Below are 21,002 nucleotides of genomic sequence, written 5' to 3'. Positions count from 1 at the left end.
GTGCTTGGCACCGTATCCGAGTTCTCAGCGCTAGAAATGCAGTCTGAGCCCTAAAACCGGGGGTGTGTCTACATCGTTGTGGAGAATTACATCAGTTTAAGGGTTGTAAAGCACTTAGAATTGTGTTCGATGTGCAATAAGCGCTGGGCAAATGTTGGCTTTCAGTCTGAGTAGCTCGGCCAGAGATCTCCTCGGGCCACAAGCCTGTCAACGCCCACTCCCGCCCGCAGCGGCACCCCGAGGACCGCCCGCCCCACCCGCGCCAGGCCAGACCGGGGAGCGCGTCACGTGACCGGGCCAAGATGGCGTCGCCCAGGGCCGTGCGGCTGCTGGCGCTGCTTCTCCTGTCCTGGTCCTGTGCGGCCGCGCGGCGCCGCGAATCGCCGGCGCCTCTCCCGCTGGTGATCTGGCATGGGATGGGTGAGTGGGTGAGAGAGAAGAGGGTCAGGATGGTCCGGCGACGCTGTCCCTCTCCCCCTGCCCGGGTTCGCGCCTGCAGAGTGCAGGTGTGAAGGGGAAAAAAGACCATGGCCACACGCCACCAGGCTGGCCCTTCTTTAGGATTTGGAAGGGCCGCTGGGTATCGGAAAGGGAGAAGGGGGGAAAAAGTTCTCGGCGGGGTGAGCTCTCACGGGATCCTACGTGCTGTCTTTGTTTCCGTCCTCAGAGCGGGGGCGTCGATGTGCAGCATCGGGGTCTTCACGGGGGGCGCTGAATTGTGTGTGGCTTCGTCACCAAGTCACCCATCCTTTCATTCATTCTTACAGCAACAGGGATTTTGAAGTGTATTTTATCTGGGTTTTGGGGCCACACCCAGCACTGCTCGGGACTTGATTCTGCCTCTGCGCTCGGGGATCACTGCTGGCGGGATCAGACAAGTGTCAGGCAAACACCCGACCCTCTCTGCGGTCGCCCAGGCCCCAATAATAGAGCGTTTTGGACACCTGTAATTCCTGCCTGCTTTTAACACCTATCGATGCAGAGGATGCAGTAATGAATGAAATAGACCAAATTCTTTCTCTTGTAGAACAATTTTCATAGGGAGAGTAGAACTGTTAAGAAAGAAGTGGCGGGGCTAGGAGCGATAGCACAGCTGGTCGGGTGTTTGCCTTGCTTGCACGCGGCAATCCCATATGGTCCCCTGAGCACCGCCAGGAGTAATTCCTGAATGCAGAGCCAGGAGTAAGCCCTGTGCATCGCAGCGTGTGACCCCCTCTAACCCCCCCCCCCAAAAAAAAAAGGAAAAAGAAAGAATGAAAGAAATGGGGCCAGAGAGATAGCACAGGGTGTACATCGCTTGCCTTGCACATGGTAAACCCAGATTTCATACCTGTATGGCTTACAGTTCACCAGCACTCCCAGGAAACCCTGAGTCCTGCCAGCTGTGCCCAAAAACAAACAAAAATTTAAAGACTTTGGGGAGGTGGGGGCTTGCAACTTTACAGAGTAAGGTCAGGACAAGATGAGCAGAGAGTTACCTGAGGGAACACCTGAAATGGAGAAGGAAGATGCCATTTGTATGGTAGAAGGAACAGTAAAGGCAAAGATGGTGGGGTAGAATCATGAACTGTTTTGTTTAAGAAGCAGCATTCAGGTCATTGTGGTTGGAACAGACAGAGCCAGAAACAAAGAAAGGAGTTTTGAGACTGAGTCAGGCAGGTGCTGTTAGGCCTCTTAAACTAGGGAGCAGAGATTTTGAGCAAGTCTGATTTACATAATAAGATCTGATTTACATCTTAAAAGGAATACTCTAGTTGCCATATTGAAAGTAGATGGGGGGGGGGGGGTCAAGGACATTTGCAGGGAGGCGGCTGAAATAATTTAAATAAGTGAATGGTAACTTGAAATAGTATACCACTGAGGGAGATGTTGAGAAGGGTCAGAGTTTTGAAGATCTCAAAGATAGAAACAACAGGATTTGCTAACAGATTAGATATAGGGTGAGAGGGAAAGCTGTCAAGGATAACCCTAGGGGTTTTGTGTGGACATTCAGATGGATGAAGTTGTTATTCTACTAAAATGAAGACACTCTTAAGGCTAGCACGTTTGGGAGGAGAGAAAGTCGAGTGTTTGCTTCTGGGTTTACTAATATTGGGTGGTCATTGGACATCCAGGAGATTTCAATGCACTTGGAGTACAGTTCAGATCCTCCAAATTCCAGTAGGTGGGGGTCACACCCACCAACTGGCCCTCTGGCGCCGTGTAATCCCATCAGCAGCCAAGACTCAGAGACTATAAAAACCAGCTCCTGGAACCGCGCGGCCACGAATGACATCTTATTATGACATCTTATTATCTCATTCCTACTTTGGACAAACTGGCAGGCTACCGAATGTAGCCTGCCCACACGGCAGAGTCTGGCAAACTCCCTGTGGCGTACCCAATATGCCAAATACCAGTAACAATGATGGGTCTCATTCTCCTAAAGAGCCTTGAATATAATCTCAGGGCTAGGATGAAGGAGACGTTATTGGGGCCTGCTCGAGGCAATCGACGAATAACAGGATGATTTGTGATTTGTGGAGTACAGTGTGTTGGACAAAGATAAAGGCTGGAGGTTTAGGTTGGGAGTCTCAATTTAATTAATAGCTTGACTGGTATTCAAAGTCATGCGATTGTGCAAGACTGCTTAGGGAATTAGCATATCCAAAGGAAGAAAATTTTTAGGTCTGAGGCCCTCCACTGTTTTAAGGTTGTGGAGACAAGAAGGACCTTATGAAGGAAAGAGCAATGAAACAGGGAGGTAGAGATTGTAGTATCCTGGAGGACAGGTGCAAATGCTTGAAGAGGCGGGTGTAATGAACTGTATGGAATGTTGTTGACGGGTGAAGTAAAATAAGGGCCTTGAGTTGGCTGGTGAATTTAGCAATAGGAACTCCACTATGGGGTCATCGTGGGAGTGAGCGCCTTTTGGAATGGGTTAAAGAGAAGTGTTCAGAAAGGAATTCAGCAATCTAGATAGTTCTTTCAGAGTTCTGTGTCACGCCTCGAAGATACAGTGCAGATGAAAGAAAAATGAATACCCAGTGCTCTACCAAACAATCTGTCCATATGTCAGTGTAGTAAATAAGATTATGAGAGAAGGAGAAGAAATTTGGGGCCTTGGACTTTTGTTCCTTAAGAGCTGATTCTTGGGACTGGAGAGATCAGAAGGCAGATAAGGTGCTTGCCTTGCATGCAGCTGACCAAAATTCAATCCCTGGCACCACTTCCAGTCACCTGAGCTCTACCAGGAGTGATCTCTGAGCACAAGCCACGAGTAGTTCCTGAGAAGACCTGGGTATTCATTCCCCTTTACCACCACATTCCCCTCACCCCCGCCCCCACATGCACACAAAAATTCTAATTCGTAAGTTTCCTCCCAGGTTGAAAATGGGATCTTGAATTTCAAATAGAACATGATCTCAGCCCACTTCTACTTGGTGGTCAGACACTCTGCTTCCCACTCTTGGTTTTGGTTCCTTGAAACAGAAAGAAACAGGGCAGAGCACCCACCCTCACCCCACCCCTGGGTTTTTCAAGTTCAGGGTCGGCACATGCAATATGAGAGCAAATAGACCTCCAATGTGGTATTCCCGGCACTCACTCATTTCCCCCAGGTCCTGACCTTGAAGGGAAACCAGATTCCGCAGCAATTGTGGGTCTCTTAACCTTAGATGTTCCGAGTGAGAAGGGAGGGAATGTGTACCCCCTTGCTTCTCCCTCTCCCCCAATTTGTTTATTTGGTGTACCAGTTATAACCAATAGGCTTTTTTTTTTTTTTTTTTGCTTTTTGGGTCACACCCGGTGATGCTCAGGGGTTACTTCTGGCTTTGCACTCAGGAATCACTCCTGGCGGTTCTCGGGGGACCATCTGGGATGCTGGGATTCGAACCCGGGTCGTCTGCGTGCAAGGCAAATGCCCTACCCGCTGTGCCATTGCTCCAGCCCCCCAATAGGCTTTTAAAGCCAGAAGTTTTATGAAAATTATTTTCCTCTTTCTCTTTTTTTCTTATTGAAGTGAAGTCCCTGTAACATATAGTTAACCATTTAAAATCAAGCCTATAATTTATGGTTACTTTTATGTTCCCACAGTGTTATGCAGCTACCAAGTCTCTCTGTCTTCATCACTCCAGCAAACCTGTGTATCCACTGTCTGATCACATCTCATCCTTGTTTATCTTGATTGTGGTGGGTTTGCATCCTGTTCCCAGGTCAGAAACATCGAGAACTTGAGTTCCTTAGTTTTCTGACGCACAGTCACCAGATATGCAGAGAGAGACAGTCTCAGGAAGTTTTGATTGGTGTTTCTCCAGAGATCAGTAAAGTTGAAAGTCCTTATTCTTTTTTTTTTTTTTTTTTTTGTGGGGTGGGCTCACATTCAACTGTACTCAAGACTGACTCTTGGCTCTTTGCTCAGGGGACCATATGCTATACCCTCGATCAAACCTGGCTTGGCCACGTGCAGGCTTGTGCCTTCCTTACCCAGGGTGCTGGCTTTCTGGCATCAGAGTTGAACATCTTTTCTGTGTGCAGGTTGCCCTTTTGTATATCTTCTCTGGGGTCTGTTCAGATCCTTTTCCAACTTTTTAATGAGGTTAATTTTTTTTGGGGGGGTTTTGGGTCATATCCAGTGATGCTCAGGATTGTGTCCCAGGACTCCTGGCAGTACTTAGGGGACCAATCATGCGATGCCAGGGATTGAATCTGGGTCGCCCATGTATAAGGCAAGAGCCCTACCCGCTGTACTAGCTCTCCAGTCCCACAGTCTTTAAGTTAAGATGAGAACCTGGGTAATTCCTGAGTGCGGAACTAGAAGTGACCCTTGAACATCACCAGGTGTGGCCTATTCTCCCCTCCCACCCCAAAAAAGAATTATTCATGTATTCTGGGCATTAAAATTGTATCTGCGTTTTGAAAACGCTTCCTCCCATTCTGCGTTTTGTCTTTTCATATTCTTTCCTTGTCCTTCTCCTACCCCTTTGGTGCTGAGGATTGAGCCCAGGACCTTCTGCATGCCAGTCTACACTGTACCACTGGTCTACATCCCAACCCATCTTATACTTGAAGCTTAAAAAATAATTTTTAATAAGTAATGCTTTAATTCTTATGATTCTGTTTGTCGTCTAGGGGATAGCTGCTGCAATCCACTAAGCATGGGTGCTATTAAAAAAATGGTGGAAGAGAAAATACCAGGAATCTACGTCTTATCATTAAAGATCGGGAAGACAGTGATGGAGGTGAGCGCCCCCAGCTCTCTTTTCCATCGGAGGCTGGCTGACTAGAATGTGCTACTCAAATCCGACCTCAGCCCTGGGTAGCTTTTGTCAGAGGATGCCAAGCTCGACAGGCAGGTCGGCCTCTCTGAGCAGATGCCGGGGTTGACGCGAGCCCCACCCGCTCACTGCTCTGACTTCTCTTTCAGGACATGGAGAACAGCTTCTTCATGAATGTCAACTCTCAAGTCTCCACAGTGTGTCAGGCTCTTGCTAAGGACCCCAAATTACAGCAAGGCTACAACGCCATGGGATTCTCCCAGGGAGGCCAGTTCCTGTAAGTTCCTTTCCACTGTACTCCTTACATGGACTCTTGTTATTACTTTCTTTTATACAGATAGATCCAGTTCTTTATACTTGGTAAGTTTCACTTATTTTACAAGGGAAATTATCCTAAACTCTCCCCAAATGAGAAATGTTATAGTTCCTGACTAATTTTTTTTTTTTTTGTCATACCCAATAATGCTTGGGGCTTACTTCTGGCTCTGCACTCAGGGATCACTCCTGACTGACTGGGGGCACCATATGTGATGTGGGGTATCGAACCTATGTCGGCTTCATGGAAAGCAAGCACCCTATCAGGTTTCCTCCTCCCCCCTTTTTTTTAATGAAAAAATAAAGACTTGTGAGACTGGATGGTTTAGAAATTAATGCTCATGTATTGCCTGTGTCTGAGTTTTTATTCCCCAGAACTCTCGGGTCCCCTGAGCTGACCGTGGCCCTGAAGGCCCCCAAACTCTCCAGCACGGCAGCTTGGATAATCCCCAGCACTCTGGAGCCTGAGCAGCACCACATCCTCAGACCAAGCTTCGAACCCAGGGCCAGATTTGCTCAGCCAGGAGGGGAGGCCCCTGCAGTTCCTTAATAGCCCCCTCGCCCCCCAAAAAAGAATTAAGATGTGTATTTGTCCATATCAGAAGAAAATTCTGAAGCTTGGTGTATTTGGGGACTCATAGAGGACTAAATAGTTGAATCTGGATACATTGAGGACGCATTTCCATCCACAGTCAGAGCTGACGGATCTTTTTCTTCCCCAGGAGGGCGGTCGCGCAGAGATGCCCCTCCCCGCCCATGATCAACCTCATCTCAGTGGGGGGACAACATCAAGGTAACTTTGACCTCTTAGCCTCCTTTTCCCTCTCTGTTTCAATCCATGTGGCTGCCACTTGTGAAACATTCAAGCAGTCAGTTTTACAGGAAAATCTTTTGTTTTCGCTTGATAACAAAGCTGGCCAGCACCTGATGAGGAAGTAGGGAGAGACTACGGGTTCCAGCAGCCTGCAGCGAAGGTGAATCATTGGTTTGTCATTCATTGCTCTCCAGTCTAATGGGCATAATTTCCTGGAAGTAGCAGTTGTGAAGGGAGGAAAAAACTCATAGCCTTTTCTGATTTTTTAAGTGGTACTGTCCTGTTGAGTCAGGCAAAGTAGAGTTGTTTGTTTGTTTGTTTTTATTTTTGGGGCCACACCTAGCAGTGTTTAGGGCTTATTTCTGACTCCCTGCAGAGAACCAGGTGGGCTCAGAGAACCATTTGGGATGCTGGGGATCGAACCCAGGTCAGCTGTGTGCAAGACAAGCACCCTGCCTGTCCCCAAGTAGAGCTTTATTGTCTGTAAAATTAGCAGCAGACTCCTTTAGAAAAAGCAGTGTTTTCCCTTTAGACAGAACTGCTTGTTTTGGGGAAAGGATTTGTCTTTGGGATATGTCTGTCCATCTGTTTTGAGGCACAGAGCTATTAGCTGTCAGAGTGTAGAGGCAGAAACCTGATAACCAGGAAACTGGGTTCACCTGATTAACTGTTACTGATGATCAAGTTATTTGGTATCTTGGATCCCTTTCACAAAAGAGAGACACTAAGATAGGCCCTGCCAATCTTGTGTGAAGTTTTCAGGACTGAAGTGAAATAATAGGTCAGAGTATACTTTTTAGCTGTTGTCCTTTGGCCTGGCTCTGAGTGTATGTCCTCTTCACCTCTGGGAACATCTCGGTAGTGGTATCTTTGTCATCAGGGTCATCTTCTTGCCTTTCTGGGACCCTGGTGATTTTTTTTTTTTTATTTTGGGCAACAGTTAAGTGCTCAGGCCAGACAGTGTTATTCTACTCAGGCCCAGTGGGGCTGGGGGCCTTCTGAGCTGTGCCCAGCCGTGTCTGGGAAATCATACCATCTGGGCCTACCATGTATCTAGCCATTTGACCTAACCCTCAATCCCTTATGTTTTTTCATGTACGATTACCTTTATTTGGTTATTGTTTATCTACTATTTTTTGTGTGTTTGTTTTCGGGTCACATCCAGTGATGCTCAGGGGCTACTCTTGGTTTTGCACTCAGGAATTACCCCTGGCAACGCTCGGGAAACCATATGGGATGCCGGGGCTCGAACCTAGGTCAGCAGCATGCCAGGGAAATGCTCTGCCCGCTGTAATATCACTCTGGCCCTGACCCCAATGATTCTTATGTTACTCATCTTGAATTCATCACACAGTTTTCTTGTCAGCTGCTCTTTTATTTTGAGGGTATTTTTTCCCTTCTGTTGTTGTCTGGAGTTTTCTGCACCTTATCTTGTCACTCACCAATTTTTTTTTTCTTTTCTTTTTTTTTTTTATTTATTTATTGAATCACTGTGGGAAAGGTTACAAAGCTTTCAGGTTTATGTCTCAGTCATGCAAATATCAAACACATTTCCCTTTACCAATACTTATTTTTTACCATGAAGAACCCCAATAAAACCCCACCCCCCACCCCTCCCCGTCCCTGTGAGGCAGATGAATTCTAGTTAACACTCTATCTGCTTTGATTAGATTCATTGTTTCAATAAAAGATTCACCACTATTATTTAGAGTTTACCCCCCCCCCCCCCCCCCAAATCAGACATGTTGAAAAAGCATTGTGAAGTGATTTGCTTTCTACGGCTGGGTTCAAGAATTAAATGTTGGTTTTGGATTTCTGCTCTTTTACCTATTGATCCTGGAAGTATTTCTACTGAAAGTCAGATAGTTAAGAAATTGGTTTCTGTGTTCTGGAGTCCTGGCCGTGTCACTCACCAATTTTGTCTCCAGCAGCAATTACGCTGCTGCTGAGGCCTTCCAGTGCGTTTTTAATTTCATCTACCAAGTTTTTCAGTCCTGTCATTACTGTTTGTAGTTTCCTCATTTCTGCTCTCATATCCTGTGGGTTTTTTTTTTATGATTCAACACTTTTTATTAGACTTACTTTTATCTACCTTAATGCGTGACACAAGAAGAATAATGAAATTAAATGATCATATAATGCTCACAGTACATGTTTTCTAATCTAGAAAATACAATAATATAAAAAAGTGTTTACCAAATTTGGAAGCATCAAAGGGATCTAAAACCAGTGAAGTAATTTTTGTTTGAGATGTTGAGTTTGCCCAAATCTCTCCTGGCTCTGCACTCAGGAATTACTCCTGGCAGTACTCAGGGAACCATATGGGATGCTGGGAATCGAACCCAGGTCGGGCAGGTGCAAGGCAAATGCCCTACCCGCTGTGCTATCACTGCAGCCCCCCTTGAATAAAAATTTTTAATGGCGATCAGACTCATGGACCAGAATTGGTTTTGTATTGATTACAGGGCTGACTCTGGGTGCTGCCTGGAGGGGTCCTGGCTCTCATCTGGCTTTCATTTTGAAACCTTCTCTGTGTGCTGGGGAGGCTGACCTGAGCGTTAATAATTCTTGTCAGTACATGCTTAGAACTCCGCCTGGAATCCCCCAGAATGTTCTTGATGTGACTGATGCAGACATTTTTTCCTCTAGGACTGAGGAAAGGCAAGGCTGAGCAGGTTAGGGGTTAGGAGAGTGGGTTAGGAGAGAGTAGGTTAGCGGTTAGCAGGTACTCCCTCTCTCACTGAGACCTGAGACCAGCGAGGGAGGCCTCCAGAGAAGTGGGGGAAGCCCACGGGGTGGGGGCAGCAGGTGCTTGGCCTTGGCAGAAAAGAACAGTGGACCTGGGGCTAGAGAGGTAGGTTAGCAGGGAGGCCCTTGTTCCATCCCCAGCACCCTTCCTTACACTCCTCTGAGCACAGAGCCAAGAGTAAGCCACCCAAACAATGAAAGAGAGAGAGAGAGAGAGAGAGAGAGAGAGAGAGATGGAGAGAGAGAGGGAAAGAGAGAGAGAGGGAAAGAGAGAGAGGGAAAGAGAGAGAGAAGGAGAGAGAGAGAGAAGGGGAGAGAGAGAGAGAGAGAGAGAGAGAGAGAGAGAGAGAGAGATCCTGTTACTGTATTTCATTTTCAATACTCCATTTTCCTGAGGAATAAATGAATGCTATCAGGGCTTGGCTCTGGTTCTTTTCTGTTTTGATTCTCACAGTGCCTTGCTCGTGGTAAGCCGTCAGTTCTCAGTTATTGAAGGTGTGGCTGTTTGTCTTCCTCTCCTCTAGGTGTTTTTGGACTCCCTCGGTGCCCCGGAGAGAGCTCCCACATCTGTGACTTGATCAGAAAAACCCTAAATGCTGGGGCTTATTCTAAAGCCGTCCAGGAACGGTATGTATAGTGGGCGGGAAGAGAGACGGGACTCTCTGGCATGAACATAGCACGCAGGTTTGCTCTTCAGGCTAACATGTTCACTTGAACACCTATCTTGTCTGTCTTTATGTTTCTTTGCTTGCTTTTTTCACTTTGAAGAAATCCATGTTCTCTCTCTTTTTTTTTTTTTTTTTTATAATTTATTTATTTATTGAATCACTGTGGGAAAAGTTACAGAGCTTTCGGGTTTAGGTCTCAGTCATGTAGATACCAAACACATTTCCCTTTACCAATACTCATTTTTAACCCCGAACCCCAATAGACCCCCACCCCTCCCAATTCTTGTGAGGCAGATGAGTTCTAGTTAATACTCTATCTACTTTGACTAGATAGATTATTTCGATAGAAGATGCACAATTATTGTTTAGAGTTTACGACCCACCCCCCACAATCAGACATGCTGAAACAGCGTTGTGAAATGATTTGCTTTCTACAACTTGGTTTAAGAATAAAATGATGTTTTGAATTTCTGCTATTTTACTTATTGACCCTGGAAGAATTTCTATTAAAAGTTAGCTAGTTAAGAGATTGGTTTCTGTGCTCTGGAGTCGTGGCCGTGCCGGAGAGCCGCTCGTGGGGGGCAGCTGGCGACCTCAGTGGGGCGTGGGGGACGGCCCACAAAGCCCCCCTTCCCATGAGGTCCCTGCCGCTCCCGCCAGCCCCGGCTCAAACCTGCTTTCCACAAGGCTCCCGTGCGGCCGCCATCTTTCTTTCCCCATGTTCTCTCTTAAACACATATTTTTCCCCTTTTTCTTCTCTGACATCTTTTTTTTCTGTTTTGTTTTGTTTTGGGACCATACCCAGCAATGCTTAGGGCTTACTCCTAGCTCTGCGCTCAGGAATTACTCCTGGTGGTGCGTTGAGGACCACATGTGATGCCAGGGATCAACCCCGGGCCAGCCGCATGCAAGGCAAACACACCACCCGCTGTGCTATCCCTCTGGCCCCTCCTCTCACATGTATCTAGGCAAGTTTTATTCAATAAAAACTATCTCGCTTTGCTGGAAAAAAAGGAAGGAAGGAAGAAAGGAAAAAGGAAAAAAGTAGCACATAGGACAGAAAGATGGCTCAGAGAGCTGAGTGCAGACAGGGCACGCATGAGGCCCCCCGAGTTCTATCCTGGCACCATCAGTCTGATTCCAGGGACTGGGGAGATAGGACAGTGGGTAGAGCATTGGCGTTGTATGCGGCCAACCTTGGTTCAATCCCCAGCGTCCCATATGGTCCCCCAAGCACCGCCAAGAGTAATTCCTGAGTGCAGAGCCAGGAGTCAACTCCTGAGCATTGCCGGGTGTGGTCCAAAAACAAACAAAAAGAAATTCTGATTGCATGGGTCTGGAAGATACTAGCATGGTTATGGTATTAATCCTCTGGGTTTCCTAAGTTTGACATTGTTGAAGCACGTGTCCCTGAAGCCATTTCACAAGCACAGCCCTGTAATGACCTGCGTGGCCTGCAGCCAGCAGCCTGCGCTTCCTTTCCTGCCCGTTGGCTGAGTGGAGCCACAAAGCTGTCTCTTGGCAACAGTGCCACCTGGTGGTCAGCATAGGAGAAGAACATACCTTTTTTTTTTTTTTTTTTTAACTTTAAAGTTGTTCATATGCAGCTGTTCCAGACATTCAGTGTTCCAACACCAATCCCACCATCAGTGTGACCTTCCCTCCACCATTTTACCAAGTTTCCCACCTATCCCCAAGCCTGCACCCTAGGCAGGCACAAGATTGTTTAGTTTTTATTGGAGAAGCACATAGTTTAGATTACCACATTTCCCCTGCAGCCAACTCTAAAGGCTGCTAAGTCTTTCTCTCCCAATGATTATTAATTTACTTATGTATTGGCTTTTTGAGTCACACCTGATGATGCTCAGGAATTACTCCTGCCAGTCCTTGGGGGACCATATGGGATGCCGGGATCGAACCCGATTGGCTACAAGCAAGGCAAATACTCTACCCGCTGTACTGTCTCTTGGCCCCTTCGATGATTATTAGTCCCTGCTTTCTAAAGGACATCATACCACCAAGGTGATTATTCTAGTCTTTCCTCACTGACAGAGTTTTGTAGTTACTGTATTTTCCAGGCTTTTTTTATCTGTTTTGTTTTGGGATTACCCTCAGCACCAGTTCCTTATTTGGGGGTACACCGCCCCCCCCCCCAGTTACCTGAGGGATTATGCCTTGTGCTATCTCTCTGCCTGCTTCCTCCGTCACTCCCACCCCTACCCTCCAGATTCTCAGCAGCCCCACAATTATTCCAATTTTGGAAACAAGGAGACTGGAATGCGGGGGAGTTACAGTGAAAGGAAGTGTGGCCTCCGGGATCTGCCTGCCTCCAGGATTCAAGTTATGTTCATTGTCGCACGTTTTCTCCCGGTTCTAAAGCCCTTCAAGTGTTTTCTCCAACCTGAATACCTTTTGGTATTCCTGAATTTATGCCACGTGTGCATGGATTAGCTTCTCATTCTAATCCGTGTGTCTTTGATTATTGGTCAGGTTGAGCATTCGTTCATATTTCTGGACCACCCTTTCTGTGAATTGTGACTTGTAGCCTTTGCCATTTTTTTCTATTTGGTGCTTTGTCTGTCTTATAAGTATTATAGGCACACATATCACATATGTATTTTAAATATCAAGCATTTCTATTTTAGCTATATTACATTGCTAGTCTGTGGCTTACTTTTACATTTTATGTATGTTTTTTTTTTTTTTTGTACAGCCACATGCAAGGCATGCACCCACTATGCTGGGGGTATATTTAAGAATTGGCTCGTGGCTTACTCCTGGCTCTTGTGCTTCGGAATCGCTCCTGGCGGCGCTTAGGATTAAACTGGGGTCAGTTGCATGCAAGGCAAACACCTGACCCGCTGCACTATCTTTCTGGCTCTCTAATCCCAATTTTTGTACAGATTGCACATGTTCCTTGAGCAGGTTTTGGGGGTGGGGTAAAGGCTTGAACTTCAGGGCAAGTGTACTGCCTGGTGAGTGAACTTCATAGAAATTGTGGAAATCCTCCAGATTTAGGCTCTTGACTTTTCCACAACTAAGTGGGTGGGTTTGAGAGTCGCTTAACTCCCCGAAAGTGATTCTCCAGCAGAAACAAGGACAAGCGTTTCTACTCCGCTTCCCTAAGCCCCTCCACCCCCCCCAACCCCTTCCCTGGGCTTTCAGATTCTGTGACCCCCCTCAGCCACTTCCCTGTAGGGCCTGTGTGTACCCTGCTTCCCACAAAACACAGCTTCTTTTCTGCCTGTTGTCCCTTCAAACCCCAGCTTCCGTTTCACACTAAAAGGTGATTCCCACCAAATAGAAAAACTAGCAGAGGCTACAAATCACAATTCACCGAAAGGGTGGTCCAGAAATATGAAGAGGCAGCACAAAGTTTGAGGCTGTGTCTTGCATGTGGCCCACCCCAGTCTGATCCTTGACCCTGCCCGGTCCCAGGAACAAATCCTGAGCAGAGAGCTAGATATGGCACAACCCTTCCCCCCAAAAGGAAGGTGACTCTCTGCCTGGTATCTTCCCTGGTTCTCTCATCCTGTCTGCCAGCTCGCTCTCTCTCTCTCTCTCTCTCTCTCTCTCTCTCTCTCTCTGGGGTGACAGTGAGGTGCTCTGTGCACATGTGTCGGGCCCCTGAAGCCCTCATTTCCTGTCCTCTTCCAGCTCTATCCCACTTAAGCAGAACGACAAGGTCAGTGCTCACGGCCGGCTTTGTGTGTTTAATGTTCATTGTGTATTGCAAAACCAGCGAAAGTAAACACTGACCTGCAGAAGTGTGTGAGTGTGCGTGTAAAACTGGATTTCGAGTGTTGCTCGACTCCCCTCGGCTCTGTGCTCGCTGCAGCCCAGTTCCCGGGGCACCGTCTGCTCTGCTGAGTGCAGCCTCCTGACTGCGGCACCAGGGAAGCTCTTCCACCTTGGCTGGGGGGCTCTTGTGGTAGAGAAAGGTTTTTCCTTCCTCCTGCCTCACCCCCATCCCTAGGATGGAGAGTCCCTCCCTATTCTGGGTGCTCCCTTTCCTAGCGGACATCTCCTGTTAGGTCCCTGCTTGCCTGGTTTGGACCACCCCTTGGCCATGAGGTGTCCCAGGGCCCTGGAGAGCTGCAATCAAGAGGTCTGTTTGGGCAGGGGGCAGGACTAGGAAGCAGGAGAGATGAGGGAATGGAGGAAATGTGGAAGCAGATGTTGTAAATGGTGATATAGAACCACCAAGTACCTGTCCTCTGTCCATCATTGTTGTCTGGTCAGCCAGGATCCTGAAAGCAAGTGTCATCACCCTAGGGATCAGCACTTTGTCCTGCGAAGGCATTGTCCTCACCTTCTAAGGGCGACGGGCACATGGATAGAGGTGGCCGAACGGAAGGCAGAGGCTGTGCTCGACTGAGTCATGAAGGATGAGTAGGAAGCAAAGAAGGGGATTGGGGGGGGGGTAGGGAGCACAACCTGTTTCCTGAGCTGCAGCCATGGGAAGTGGGGTGCAGCTCGGCCCCGGGAGCCCCAGACTGGATCTCAAGGACCTGCTGTGCTCACCAGCACTCCTGCCTCTGGGTCTTGGTGCTGAATTGTCTTGTAGATGGACAAAAGCTCGTGTGCTCTGCTTCTCTCCCTTTGAAATCTCTCAGTGGCTTCTGTCCCCAGTGTCCTGGCTGACATGCAGCTTGTTCATGTTTACTGTTTCCTTCCTGCAGCCTGGTGCAAGCAGAATACTGGCACGACCCCATCAAGGAGGATGTGTACCGCAATAACAGCATCTTCTTGGCAGATATTAACCAGGAGAGAGTAAGCAGCAACCTCCCTGCCCCATCTCCACCCCCGCCCCCACTCCTGCCCCCATTTCTGAAGAGCCACACGCTCCTGTTGGACTCTGTGGTCACCCAGCAGTGACTATTGACTGAGAGATCTTGGGCAGAAACCAGGAACCAGAAACTCTGCTTGGGGTGTGTGTGTGGGGGGGGGGGGGGGGGAGGTGGGGGTAGGGTGGGAATGGCCATACTTAGGAGATGTGGTTCCTTCGAGGGAGCTTCAGTTCACAGGCCTCCCCCCTTCCCCTGCCCCTTAGTTAAGTGGGACCAGCTTGGTAGGTCACTGCCTGACATAAGGGGAACTTCGCAGCTGCTGTCCACTTTGGGGTGAGATTTTTTCTAAAGAGAGGCTGCAGAGAAACTATTCCCAGCATAAGCAGGGTTGGAGAGATCCTGCTGATGTGGATGTCTGTATTTACACTGGGTTTATCTGGAGGGTTTTTTTTATGGCTTGAGGCAGGCTTCATTGGCAGGAAGTGCCTTTTTGGAAGACGAAGAACTCATGTCCTCTTATCTGCATGGTCAGAAGCAGCTTTTACAGGGGAAAAAGTGGGGTGCTGCAGAATTGGGTACCAGAACAAAGAGTGAATTCTTCGTGGGCTGGTCGAGGCAGTCCTCACCTCTGCAAGCCCAAACACAGCAAGGACTAAAGGAGGAACTGGTCCTATTCTTTAGGCTGGGCAGAGGGGAGAGGAGGACGGGACAAGAGTCTCGGTCTGGGAGTTTGCGCTTCTAATTTCTTGGGTGTGGGGGTTTTGGTTGTGTTTGAAAATTCGAAGGGGAAAGAAGAAAATATAGGAGAACCCCTCAAAATGCACACTTTATTTTGCCTTGGACTTAATTTCCCCCTACCCTTCCCCTCTGTGGCGGTTGGTGGGCTGCTCACACCCGTGGTTGGAGTGTAGCAGAGATCGCACATTTATGGTGGCACCTGGGGTGCCCATGGCATGACTGCCGCCTGCAGGGTGGTACCTGGGATCGAACCCATGACTTCACCCTTGCAAGCCCGGCTCTCTACTCTTCTGCTTTCCTGGGCCCCTGCTTCAGCATCTTCCTTTAGCAGCCTTCAAGCTACTTGACAATGCATTTGCAGGCCACTGGCAGATTCCTGGTGGCCAGTGTGTGCCCTGGCTGGTGGGGGCGTGTCAGTCAGAGAGGATGAGGAGAAAGGGATGTACAAGCACATCCCAGACCGAGAGCAGCCCCAGGGGGCACCCTGATACACCATGGCTTTTCCCCCAGGAAGTCAACGAGTCCTACCGGAAAAACCTGATGGCCCTGAAGAAATTTGTGTTGGTGAAATTCCTCAATGACTCTGTGGTGGACCCTGTGGATTCTGAGGTGAGAGACAGCCAGTGTATATGCCAAGTTTAGAGCCTGCTGGTAGGGAACCCCCAGTCCCCACCATCCAGCTGGGAGAGAGAGAAAGATCAGAACCGTCACCCCAAAGCCTGCATATCCCAATGGTTGGCATTCAAGGTCTCTCCCTTCACTACCACCACCAGCCTGCAGTTATTGAAAGGCTGAGAGCCAGTGGCCTGCTGCCCTGACACAGACGAGTGTCGGTCCGCAGACGGACCAGTTGAAGCGCACTGGTCTAGACTTCGGCACAGGGACTTCCATGGGGTTAAGTGCTCAGTACTGGAAGAGAGGCAGAAGTTCTGGGGGAATTGGAAAGCTCTTTCGGAAGAGGTTTGAAGTTCATCCCTAAAAAGAGAAAACTCTAGACACTCTTTTTCCGCCTTGCTGCGGCTTCAGGATGTCTCATTTGTGGTCTTCGTGCCAGCCAGTGTGGGTGTGGTGGCATGTGCCTTGGGACCCAGCTGACCATCTCTCTTCCTCCTCTCCTGCAGTGGTTCGGCTTCTACAAAAGTGGACAAGCCAAGGAGACGATCCACTTACAGGAGACCGCTCTATACAAACAGGTAACTGGAGCAGGGTAGCTGCCCTGCACAGCTCTTGGCTCCTGAAGCTGCTGAAGCCCTTTTGGGGGTGTGGCGTGTCCTATGCACCCCAGAGCAGTTTGCACTCACAATACCTCTGACTTGTGTTGTATGGGTCTTTTAGGCTCCTGGTTGTCGCACTAACCTCTCAGGCACCTGTTCACAGAAGTCGGCATCTCTCACTGCTTTCCTCCTGACACAGAGACTTAGAAATGGCATCTTCTGCTGAATGTACCCTTCTACAAATCCAAGCGGCCCCATGCAAAATGAAAACCTGGGAGGGAAAGCTGTTCCCTCAGACTTTACTTGATATGTAACTGGGTTCCGGTTAGGTGCCGACAGCGGGAAGTTCTGTTTCTCAAGGAGAGGTTGCATCACTTCCCCACCCCCAGTTCTGGGGGAGGATTCAGACTCTCCCAGTTGTGCACAGATGCTCCATTGTAAGCCACTGGCTTGTTTTGACTTTGGGGCTACACTCTGTGGTGGTCAGGGCTTACTCATTGCTCTGTGCTCAGAGATCACTCCTGGTGGGCCTGGGGGACCATGTTGGATGCCAGAGTTTGAACTTGGGTCACCTGCTCGTGAAGCAACTGCCTTACCTGCTGTACTATATCTTCAACCTCCGAGCCCTGGTTCTTGACTAGAATTTCTCCAAGTAATTCCCAGAGGCTCCTCTGGGCTTCTCTCCTGCATTGGGTGTCCTAGCTTGGGGCAGGATGAAAGAAAGGGAACGGTGGCTAGGGAGATGATACAGGTTAAGGCACTTGCCCTGGATGCGGCCAACCTAATTTGATCCCCAGCACTGTGTAAAGTTCTTAAACACTGCTAGGTGTGATCCCTGAGCACCTCTGGGTGTGAGCCCCCCAGAACAAACCATCACCACCCCCCAAAAAGGAGTCCTTCCTGGTTGCTTTGTCTTAGGCTCAGTCTCACGGAACCAACCATTGTCCTTGTCTGGGGCTTGTTCCTCCTCCCCTCCCACAATAAGGTCCTCCAAAGGCCCCGGAGGTTTTTTTTTAATGTAAATTTTAAAAATTTTATAAAGTAGTTTACAATATTTCATTACATTTAATATTCAAACACCAGTTCCACCACCATTACACCTTCCCACAACCAGATTTTGGGTGTTTCCATCCCGAACCCCAATCCCTGCACCAAAGCAGAACCAAAATAACATATTTTGTATTGTTATGAAAAACCACTGAAAATGCTACCAAAAAATACCCTTAAAGAGTGTGGAGATTGTTGTATTTCACCCAGGGGCCATTAAGCCCTTCTATGAGACCACTTACATGTTGTTAACGGTTGAGCCTTCTGTGCTTTTTATATATCTGTAAAAAGAAAATGTATTTTCCCTCTAAGATTGGTTACCTCCTACTTTGAAACATATCAAACGTGGTGTATGGGTAGGGTGTGTGGTTTGAAGTATCATGTGGCCACATTTGCAGCTGCGAGATCCAGGAATAGATTCACTCATAGGTGATGCTCTGCCCGAGCGTGTGGAGAGCAGCCGAGAGCATGGTGGTGGCTGGGTTCTGGAGATTTCCCGCTGCTGGGGCTGGGTCCCTTGGGGCAGGGAGGGATCTCACCCACTCCCTTCAGGGTGCCCCAAGTGAAACAGCCTGGCATGGGGCCTGGTGGCATGATTATAGTGAGTGTCGTGTTATGCTCCCTTCCAGAGAGAAGGAAGAGATTATCTGTCGCCAGCCAGAGGTGGATTATGGGCGTGACTGCTGAGTCACCAGAGACAGGGGGTATGGGCGAAGGATCTCCATTCCCTGTCCTGTTGAACTCAGAGTTCTTAGTCACAAAGTCCCACATACCTGGGTTTTTCCAGAGATTCGCTCATGGATGAGGCTTGTCCCGAGCATGTGGAGTGTGGCCATGAGCAAGGTGGTGGCTGGGTTCTGGAAGTTTTCAGCTGCTGGGGCTGGGTCCCTTGGGGAAGGCTCTGGAATTTTTAAAAAGAATTGTGTGTGTGGGAGGGGGGGGATTCAGGGAGGGTTTTTTTGTTGTTTTTGGAGGGACCTTCCCAGCAGTGCTCAGGAGCTTGGGGAACAGGGAGTACTCACAGTGATAACAGGCCTGGCAGTGGGGTCCTAACAATTGGTACTGGTGCCATCAGGCCACCCTGTGGTGCTTGGACGGTGGGAAGATGGAAAGTGTCAGAATCAAACTTGGAGCCTCCATACACAGCGTGTGCTCTAGCCCTGAGTCACCTCAGCCCTATAAAATGTCTTTAATGCTAAGGAAGAGGACTGGGCAGGGATTATCATTTTTTGGTGTTTTTGACAACACACCTAGATTTTCATACTGATTGCATTTCTAGAATGCATGTTAAACGTCTACTTCTTTACTGTTTTACTCTCAAACTTTTGGGAAGTGGCCACACCCAGTGGTGCTCAGGGTTTACTCCTGGCTGTGCACACAGGAATTATTCCTGGTGGGCACCAGTATGAGATGCCAGGGAACAAACCCTTGCATGGCATGCAAGGCAAATGCCCTGTGCGTTGTACTATCCCTCTGGCCCTAATATAAAACTTTTCAGATAGTCTCTTGATTATGGCCTTTCTCTCTTCAGGACCGCCTGGGGCTAAAGAAAATGGAGCAAGCAGGACAGCTCGTGTTTCTGGCTGTGGAAGGGGATCATCTACAACTGCCTAAAGACTGGTTTTATCAACACATTATACCTTTCCTTGAGTGATACCCTGGTGCTTGGCTCCAGAGCTCAGGGAGCCCCAAGCGCATCCAAACCAGTGAGACAGTTCCCTTCATACCTCAGCTCCGATCCAGTTTGCAATTAATTTTCTCTGGAGTCATCCACTAACCTGCCCTGCTTGGAAAGATCTGAGATACTTATCTTATCCTTTACCTCATCCTATCAGCAGATGGTGTTGAATTCAAGTTTAATGAGTTGAAACCTATGGAGATTATCTTACAGCCCTTGGATGTAGTGAAGTTGTCTAGGAAATAGTCTGCTCCAAGTCAGTGTCAGAACTATGCCCGGGCTCAGAAGTCTGAACAAAACTCAAGTAATGAGAGGCTCAGTGCAAATACAACCACGCTTCAAACCAAGGGAAAGCGCACACAGGCCTGAGTTATGTACATTGATGGGCTTTTGCTGGGTGAGATTTCCAGTGCTTGGATATTTTTGCAGTTTCTGGAGGCTGCCCTCCTGAATTTACTGCTTTCTGGAGTCTTGCTTGCCTTGGTAGTACTTAGTCTCTTCACAGAGCACTGAATTAGTTGTTCACCAAGGAGGAAGTAGCACCTAGTTGGATTGCTTAATGAAGGGGAAGTAGATGCTTGCTTAACTAGGGGTGAAGAATCATGCACAAGTAGAAATGAAAAGGTCATTGTTTCTTTTCCTTCCATCCTTGATTAATCCAGCTTATCTTACTATGACTAATGGATTAGATCAGAGGTTCCCAAACTTATCAGAAAACTGCTCAGTGCTCCCCTGGAAATCTGCCTTTTCAATGGAACAAACAGAAAGTGCCCCCAGGTTGCATTCAAAGCTACTAATGCCTCTGTCAGTTGTTCCAGTGGCCCCTGGGGAGGCATTGTCACCCACTTTGGGGAAAAACTAATCTAGATTCCTGAGTGTCTATTGTTGATGAGAGAAGAAACTGAGGGGGGATGTGAAGATATCTGATTTTCTAATTCTCATCCCCTCAAATCATATTTTCTGGTGTAAGGCAAATTTTGATATGTTCTGTGAGAGGAAAAAATGCTTATTTAAAAAACCTGGGAGATGTCTGCAAGTCATCTTCTCCCTTTGACAATCCCCCATGTTGTAACCCCCAAGGTCAGAGGACTGAGTTTCTGTCACAGTAGATAAAACCCAACTGAACATTTCCTACACTATCTGCACGTGCATATCACACTCCCACACCATGCAAGCATTTCTGTCAACACTAATGGGAGGCTGTTCTGCACAATGCCAGTCTGGGACAATGATTAGCTCTGCTTTGCTGTGTTTTCCCTTCATTTTTCTTTCACCCCTCTCAAGTCATATTTCCAACTAAAAGATTATGGACAAAAAGTAAGAGGAAGTCAAAATGAGGTCTACAATAAAGTATAGTTTCGTACCACTGTTTTCTTCCCCCACCTCCATGTTTTTACATCTTTGTATAGCAAATAAAGGTAAATACAAAGCATGTTTGGTATTAATTTTATTCTATTTTCTGTATAATTTTAAGTACATAAAGGTTTATTTCCACAGGCCTCAGTAAATGGGTAGAAGTCACAGGACAATCTCTCTTCCCACCAAAAGATGTTGCATATTTGGTTAAGTTATGTGTCCTAGAGGGAGAAACTGAAATTTACATTAGCAGTGCTGTGCAAGATTCTTACATAGGGGCTAAAACCAGCCCGTGGTGGGGGTTTTAGTTCTCTCTTCAAATGCCCAGACTGAAGCCAAAAGCTGTTGAACATGACAGGGCAAAGGAGGTGTGAAGAAG

General features: G+C 47.9%; 1 protein-coding gene across 1 annotated transcript; it reads left to right on the top strand.

Moving 5' to 3' along the window:
• The first annotated feature begins 287 nt into the window (after positions 1-287).
• On the top strand, positions 288-20,699 carry PPT1 (palmitoyl-protein thioesterase 1). Its single transcript, XM_056122871.1, has 9 exons — positions 288-420; positions 5,110-5,219; positions 5,405-5,532; positions 6,293-6,363; positions 9,657-9,759; positions 14,483-14,573; positions 15,839-15,937; positions 16,450-16,521; positions 19,121-20,699. The coding sequence occupies exons 1-9, from the start codon at positions 303-305 to the stop codon at positions 19,241-19,243; spliced, it is 915 nt and encodes a 304-aa protein (XP_055978846.1). The 5' UTR covers positions 288-302; the 3' UTR covers positions 19,244-20,699.
• The last annotated feature ends 303 nt before the right edge of the window (positions 20,700-21,002 follow it).

Source organism: Sorex fumeus, unplaced genomic scaffold (assembly GCF_029834395.1).
Source record: "Sorex fumeus unplaced genomic scaffold, SorFum_2.1 ptg000047l, whole genome shotgun sequence".
NCBI lineage: Eukaryota > Metazoa > Chordata > Mammalia > Eulipotyphla > Soricidae > Sorex > Sorex fumeus.
The sequence above is the reverse complement of the archived record's forward strand: the minus strand, read 5'-3'. Positions and strand labels throughout refer to the sequence as shown.

What these genes read in the sequence shown, in the direction of transcription:
- PPT1 (XM_056122871.1), top strand. Translation starts at nt 303, where the DNA reads ATGGCGTCGCCCAGGGCCGTGCGGCTGCTGGCGCTGCTTCTCCTGTCC. An exon ending in GGTGATCTGGCATGGGATGG is followed by an intron (nt 421 to 5,109) that starts GTGAGTGGGTGA and finishes TTTGTCGTCTAG; the next exon opens with GGGATAGCTGCTGCAATCCA. An exon ending in TCTAAAGCCGTCCAGGAACG is followed by an intron (nt 9,760 to 14,482) that starts GTATGTATAGTG and finishes TCCTTCCTGCAG; the next exon opens with CCTGGTGCAAGCAGAATACT.